The 7,043-nt window shown below is 41.5% G+C and overlaps 2 protein-coding genes across 2 annotated transcripts; both read right to left on the reverse strand.

Moving 5' to 3' along the window:
- Positions 1-1,304: 1,304 nt before the first annotated feature.
- LOC145823897 (uncharacterized) lies at positions 1,305-1,802 on the reverse strand. Its single transcript, XM_082923449.1, has one exon. The coding sequence runs from the start codon at positions 1,800-1,802 to the stop codon at positions 1,305-1,307; it is 498 nt and encodes a 165-aa protein (XP_082779575.1).
- Positions 1,803-3,192: 1,390 nt separating this feature from the next.
- Positions 3,193-6,827, reverse strand: LOC145823898 (uncharacterized). The gene is made up of 3 exons (XM_082923450.1): positions 6,164-6,827; positions 5,050-6,031; positions 3,193-4,966 (listed from the first exon to the last, which is right to left on the reverse strand). The coding sequence occupies exons 1-3, from the start codon at positions 6,825-6,827 to the stop codon at positions 3,193-3,195; spliced, it is 3,420 nt and encodes a 1,139-aa protein (XP_082779576.1).
- Between the last annotated feature and the right edge of the window lie 216 nt (positions 6,828-7,043).

The following is a 7,043-nucleotide window of genomic DNA, read 5'->3' on the forward strand; positions in this document are numbered from 1 at the left end:
CTTAGGGGCTAAGCAAGGTTAGTTTGAGTTATACTTGGCCAATTATGCTAACGAAACACTTGGTGGCTTAAGCCAAGAAGGATGGAGAACGAAGAAGGAAGTTAGAGAGAAACGTTCTTCTTGAGTGCTAGAAGAGAAAGTTAGAGAAAAGAAAGAGAAATAGGATGAAAGTCAAAGGAAATACAAATTCATCCTTTCGCACTTGAGAATTGAACACTTATGTGATTTAGAAGGCCATAAATGAGGTGCTTAAGTTAAACCCATATCGTTCAGCTAAAATTACTCAGGAAGTTCTCTTTTTTTTGGGTGAATAAGACATAAATTAAAGACAAAGGATATACAAGATTACAAGGGGAATACCCCAGGCCCTACAACAACTATACAGGAAGATCAGTAACCCAGAAAACCAAAAAGCTAACGCAAAGAGAAACCAAATCCAAAAAAAACACACTGTTCAGCAGCCATATCAAGAGAGATAGGGATAATGAACACTGCGAAGGACAGCTAAAAACCGAGACCAAAACAAACCCATATCATCACTAAACATTGGCACCAAAACCGAGAAACAGGTTTGGTGAACAAAACAAAACCTGCGAAAGAATAGCCCAAAGCCGAGGGATGAACAGCCCCATAATAGCAAAACGAAATATAACCTGTGGACTACCTAATCCAGAACCAACAGTAAAGCAATAAAAACAAAATAGGTCAAAGATGGACCACTTAATTCCTAGCACACCCCGCTAGGATAGGTAAAATAGCTAAAGTTGTTAAAACAGAAATGAAAACAGCTTATATCCCTGATGAAACAAACAGCGGCGCATTCAGCAGCCAGCTTCGAGCCGAATATCCCAAGAATCAAAACCAAGATGTAGACCTCCACTAGACAATATAGAACTTCCTGCCAGAATTGAGTAAGCAAATCCATTAGTGATCCTGAAGGATTCCAGTAAAAACAGATAACCACAATATATGTCTCACATCACTAAACCCACAATAATCTCGCATCACTCAGTAAAATTTGGGATTTAGCACACAGTATATAAACTCTCATCACTCAACCCACACAGCAAAGCATTACTCCATAGCCTGCACATAAAGATTACAATATATATAAACATTAGATAAAAACATTTGTGAGAAGCTATTTCACTCAACCCACAATTCTGCCTGTTGTAAATTATTGGACTCACAACACTCAACCCTCACTGATCCAAGCACTTCTTATTACTACACATGAAGAAAACAGTTAGGAAAGAACACTCTGTTTGCTTACAATCACTCAACCCTCATATAGTGAACTCACATCACTCAGCAGCCCTCCCAGTGCCGAGAGCATGGGGCTTCAGGACAGTAGCAGGCAAATTCCAATGGTCAATGTACCAGTTGTCACCTGTATTTCTAGGAACATTTGTGATAGACAACAATCTACCCCGAATCAGTTGGACAATTATTTTAACCACCACTTCTTCTGGCTTGAATTCTTTGTTGAAAATTCTGTTATTCCTTTCAAGCCAGATTATATAACCAGAGCACAACAATGACAATTTGATGATTATGGATCTTAATGATCTTCTCTTAGTCTCTCTAGTAGCAAAGGGAATAATGCCAGGCCACTGAAAGTCAGGCCACTGCACATTACATTTAGCTTTAATTTCAGTCCAGATTTTAGTAGAGAAGACACAATCAAAAAAGAGGTGAGAATGAGTTTCAGTAACATGTTGGCAAAATGGGCAGGTTGGTGTAGGAGAGATGCCAAATAGCTGAAGCCTGTCACCAGTATTAAGCCTCTCCTGGACAGCCATCCAAACAACAAAACTAGCCCTAGGGATATGGTAAGCCCCCCAGATTAGTTTATGCCAAACAACTTTATCAAGCTTAAGCCTCCAATGATTCCAAACACCATTAATAGTAAATTTCCCATCAGAAAGAGACCAAGTAGGTTGATCATCCAATAGAGGGTTAGGTCTGCAGCTAGTGGGGGTTGAAGAGATCAGCTCCCTTATTTCCCAAGAGTTGGGGGACATGCCACTTCCAAGAGTCCCCATCCATTATCTGATTGACCTTAGTCTCACTGTTAAGATTAGAGTCATACAAGATTCTGTCCCCAAATTTTTTCCATAAAGGACCAAGAGGATGCCAATTATCGTACCATAAAAAGGTAGAGTCACCCCTACCTATTTTGTGGATAATAAGGGGAGAAATTTTATCTCTAAGAGCAAGGATCTTCCTCCAAACCCAAGAAGAGTTGTGGGGAACCTTTACTTTCCAGAAACTTCTGCCCTTTAGTAAATACGATTTAACCCACTGGCACCACATAGACATCTCCCCTCCAGAGAAGAGGAACCAAATATGCTTGGTTATAGCAGCCTTGTTCCAAACCTCTAAAGATTTAAAACCAAGACCACCTTCATTTTTAGGCACACAAATCTTATCCCAAGCAATTTTGGCACTATGTTTCTTAAGATCTGTGCCCGACCAGAAAAAAGCTCTAAGGATACCCTCAATCTCTCTAATAACCCTCTTGGGGAGGATGAAAAGAGAGGACCAGTAAACCTGCATAGAAAAGAGAATGGTCTGGATAAGTTGAGCTCTTCCAGCATAAGAAAGAGCTTTATTTGTCCAGCTCTTAATACGATTTGTGATCCTATCAATGAGAATTTGACAATCCGAAGCCCTAAGCTTGGTTGTAATCAGTGGGACACCAAGGTATTTAACAGGAAGAGTACCCTCAGTAAACTGAACAATTTTGAGGATATCTTCTCTCAAACCCCCATTACAACCAGAGAAATAAATGTTGCTTTTGCTGAAGCTAGGGGTAAGGCCTGAAAGAGAAGAGAACTCCTCCAGACCTTGCATGATTAAACTGACAGTAGGAACATCCCCACGACTAAAGATCATAAGATCGTCAGCAAAGCAGAGATTGACAATCTTAGATTTCTCACACCTCCAATGAAACTTGAATTGAGGATGATTGGACTTTTCAGCAAAAATTCTAGCAAGGATTTCCATAGCCAGAACGAAGAGATAAGGAGACATAGGATCTCCCTGTCTAAGACCTCTAGCACCCTTAAAATAACCATGCAAGCTCCCATTAATGCAAACAGAGAAAGAAGGACTTGTCATACAAGCCTTGATCCAGGATATCATAATGGGCGGAAAAGCCATGGCTTTGAGGATATCAATGATAAACTCTCATCTCACACTATCGTAAGCTTTCATGATATCCACTTTCATCGCACACTTAGGGGTAGTGGAATTCTTGTGGTAACCCCTCAAAATTTCTTGAGACAAGAAGATATTATCAGAAATTCTCCTGCCCTGCACAAAGGCTGATTGCACAGGATCAATGAGGTCAGGTAAGACCTCTCTAATCCTATTTGCAATAATTTTAGCTATACATTTGTATATCGTATTACAACAAGAGATGGGTCTCAAGTCTCCCACTTTTGCAGGGTTAGGAACTTTAGGGATGAGAGCTATGATTGTACTATTGACTTCGGAGAGAAGCTTCCCAGACTCAAAAAAAGTTCTAATGGCTTGGGTAACCTCTCTACCAACAATACCCCAAGATTTTTTGAAAAAGCCCGCAGGGTAACCGTCAGGGCCAGGGGCCTTGTTAGGTTTAAGAGACCAAAAAACATCCTTAATCTCCAGATCAGTCACTGGTCTAGCAAGGAGAGCAGATTGATCATTGGAGATCCTAGATTGAACAAGGGCATTTATTCTTTCAGTCCCATCATAATGGCCAGCAATAGGGGTACCAAACAAGTCAGAGTAAAAATTTGTGAAAGCATTTTGAATCTCTTCAGGCTTGTTAGATATACTCCCATCCTTTAACTCAATATTAAGAATTTTACCCCTATTGATATTACCCTTAATAGTCTTAAAAAAGAACTTGCTATTACAGTCCCCCAACTTCAGCCACTGAACCCTAGACTTTTGATGAGCCAAACTCTCTTCAACCATAGTCAGATCAACATACTGTTTGTAGAGAGTTCTCTCAAGTCTCTGAAACGCAAGCTTACCAGGGTCCTTATCCAACTTCCATTGTACAGAATCCAACTCAGATTTAGTGGCCAACACTCTGGTAGAAATGTCACTGAATTCCTTTTTATTCATGGCCTTAAAAACAGGTTTCAGTTGTCTGAGTTTTTGACAAACTCTGAACATAGGAACTCCCAGAATATATTGATTCCACACTTTTGAAACAGCAGGGAGGAAGTCCTCATGATTTGACCAAAAGTCAAAAAATTTAAAAGGTTTCTTAAAGGAAGTAATGGCTTCAGACACAGTAACCACAGCAGGAGAATGATCAGAGATAGAGGAAGTAAGGAAAGTTGCACAAGAATTAGGGTACAGGTCAAACCAAACCTCATTGACTAGAACCCTATCAATTTTTGTTGCAATGTACTGACCACTATCCCTTTTATTGGCCCAAGTGAATTGGCAGCCACTATATGAGAGTTCATCCAAACCAGAGTGGATAATACAAGAGTTGAACTCCTCCTTTTCAGGAGACCACACAGATGTACCCCCAAATTTCTCATATTGGTACCTGATTGCATTAAAATCCCCCAGGAAGACCAGGGGTACATTGGACTGAGACTGGGAAATTTTAACCATGTCACCAAAAAACTCTTTCCTAACAGCATGCTTATTTTCAGCATATACAAAGCAAGCTTTAAAAATAGAGTTATCACCCAAAACAAGAATTTCACACAAAATAAACTGGGTGGAAGATTCAATCAAGTGAACTTGACAAAAAGCAGGATCCCAGCACACACAAATACGCCCAGTTTTAGTTGGTTGTGAGTTAGTCAAAAAGGACCAATTTAGAAAACAAGAGGAAAGGAGTGCCTTTTCGTTTGCAGCTTTTATTTTGGTCTCCAAAATGCCTAAGACTTTTATATCTTCATGTAACAAAAATTTTTTCACTTCCTTATGTCTAGAGGCATCATTGAAACCTCTAACATTCCATGATGCAATTTTAAAAGTCATAAGATAATCAACAAAAAGTAGTAACCCACAACCACTCAAAACAGATTTTACCTTTGCTTTTTCCTCTGGCTTTTGCTACCCTTGCCAGAGGAGTTACCTTTAGCAGCCGATTTCTGCTGGATTTGCTTTTGTGTTGGGCTTTTCATTGCCTGTGTTGCTTCCGCTAGACGTTCCACTTTAGTGATCAATTCAGTATCATGGGGAAGAGCAAGTTTTGTTATTGCCACTAGGTTCTTCTGGAGATTCTCCAAATCTGTAGTGTTAGGGGAATTGGCCTCCCCACCAGGACTGGGTTCACTATCACTGGAAGCGCCTTCCCTATGTGATTTCTCTTCCAGGACTAGGGTATTATGGGCCTCCACCCCTTCTGGTGTGGTCTCAGTATCTGCACCCAATTGTCCCTCTGCCTCTTCATTCTGCACCCCATGTTCTCCACCTTCGGGATCCCCCACCTTTCTCTTACCTTTTGCTGTAACTGTACTCCACCCAGGATCTGGATTCTCCTCAGTTTCCTTTTGGAGGTTGACCAACTTCTCAACCTGTGATTTAACACATCTGGTTGTATCATGCCCAAAAGCTACACAATGATCACATTTTGCAGGAAGACCCTGATATTCTACTTTAACTACAATTGTATCCCCTCCACAGCTAACATTAAACATAGCTGGTAGTGTAGATGATGCATCTATTTCAACACACACTCTGGCAAAAGAGACTCTACTACATTTCTCAGTGAGGTTGTCCATAAACAAAGGAACTCCCACAGCACTAGCTATGCGGCTAAGTCCATCACTATCCCAATATTCCATAGGCACATTAAAAAGTCTAACCCAAACAGGGACTTTGGTAGCTTTCTCCTTTGTTAGTTTCATCATCCTAGTCCACTGTTTTAGGATTAGGTTAAACCCCCCAACATACCATGGCCCACCCTCAAGAACCATTTTACAGCAGTCTGGATCGTCAAAGATGAAAAACCAGAAACCTTCCCCATTTGCTAAAATCTCCTTCAGACCCTTGCTTTTCCACATACTACCTCATGTAATTGTAGGAAACGCTCTTATCCAGAAAATAGCCCACTAGGCATGAGTCCCATTTTCCAAGGGAGTAATGTCTAGGTGGTAGTTCAACACTAACATACCCCTCGTTACGAGTGGGAGGTACATACCTGAGAGGGATGGAAGATCTAGCAGATGGTGCAGCGACCTCGGCCCAAGTTTTTTGTCCTCTGCCCCCCCCCCATGACCACGTCCCCCTCCCCCACCACGACCTTGTGGAAACCCCCCTCTTTGATTCAGAAATTCCTCATAGTCGCTATCAACCTCTGGATTTCCCGAGTTCCCAATCGGATGCTCTTCTTTGTTGGACTCATCGGCTATTGTACCCTTTTCTATCCCAAGCGCAGGATCCGATGCTAGATTGTCACTAGCACCACGAGACCTAGCATCAACTCTGTTACGTGTAACAACGAGACTATCAGGAAGATTTTGAAGCACTAGGTTTCCTTCCTCTACAGATTCTGACCACCTAAGGTTTGGGGGGTCCGGAGTGAAGGCGATCCTCCCCTCGTTGGACGTCATAGGAGCCTTAAGCCTCGCTAGACGATCTGCAACTTCTTGAAATTTTTCCGCTGTAACCATAGATCCCAACCTCAGATCCGCTTGCCTCATGGTTCCCCCTTTACGCGAGGCTTCAAGGGTTTGATCAGACTCAAGATCGCGATCCTTAGGACTACCCTCCAATGGATCCATGTTTTCTAAAGACAACACTTCAAACGAATTTTTCACAAAACCTAAAGCCTCAATAGGTTTGACCAACCCTAAAACTTCCATTTCAGTATTACTTACACGTGCACTAAGGGAGCCCTCAGATTTGGTTAGAGCATTAACTCCGATCATCACTCAATGAGATATTGAAAACCCTAGAAACAAGGAGTTTCTAGAGAGATGTGGGAGCTTCTCTCTCTAACCCATGAGAGATGTGGGAGCTTTCAGGAAGTTCTCTTTCTTAGAGGCTAGGAAGTTCTCTTTCTTAGAGCCTCTAATGAA

This window comes from Camellia sinensis, chromosome 4 (assembly GCF_055761805.1).
Source record: "Camellia sinensis isolate YWXY chromosome 4, ASM5576180v1, whole genome shotgun sequence".
NCBI lineage: Eukaryota > Viridiplantae > Streptophyta > Magnoliopsida > Ericales > Theaceae > Camellia > Camellia sinensis.

Excerpts from the sequence above, each read along its gene's own strand:
- LOC145823897 (XM_082923449.1), bottom strand. The coding sequence starts at position 1,802 with ATGGCTGTCCAGGAGAGGCTTAATACTGGTGACAGGCTTCAGCTATTT.
- LOC145823898 (XM_082923450.1), bottom strand. The coding sequence starts at position 6,827 with ATGGAAGTTTTAGGGTTGGTCAAACCTATTGAGGCTTTAGGTTTTGTG. Across the intron at positions 6,032-6,163 it reads AGATCTTCCATCCCTCTCAG|GTAGTATGTGGAAAAGCAAG; the intron begins GTATGTACCTCC and ends CAATTACATGAG. Across the intron at positions 4,967-5,049 it reads AGCCAGAGGAAAAAGCAAAG|AGGTTTCAATGATGCCTCTA; the intron begins GTAAAATCTGTT and ends ATGGAATGTTAG.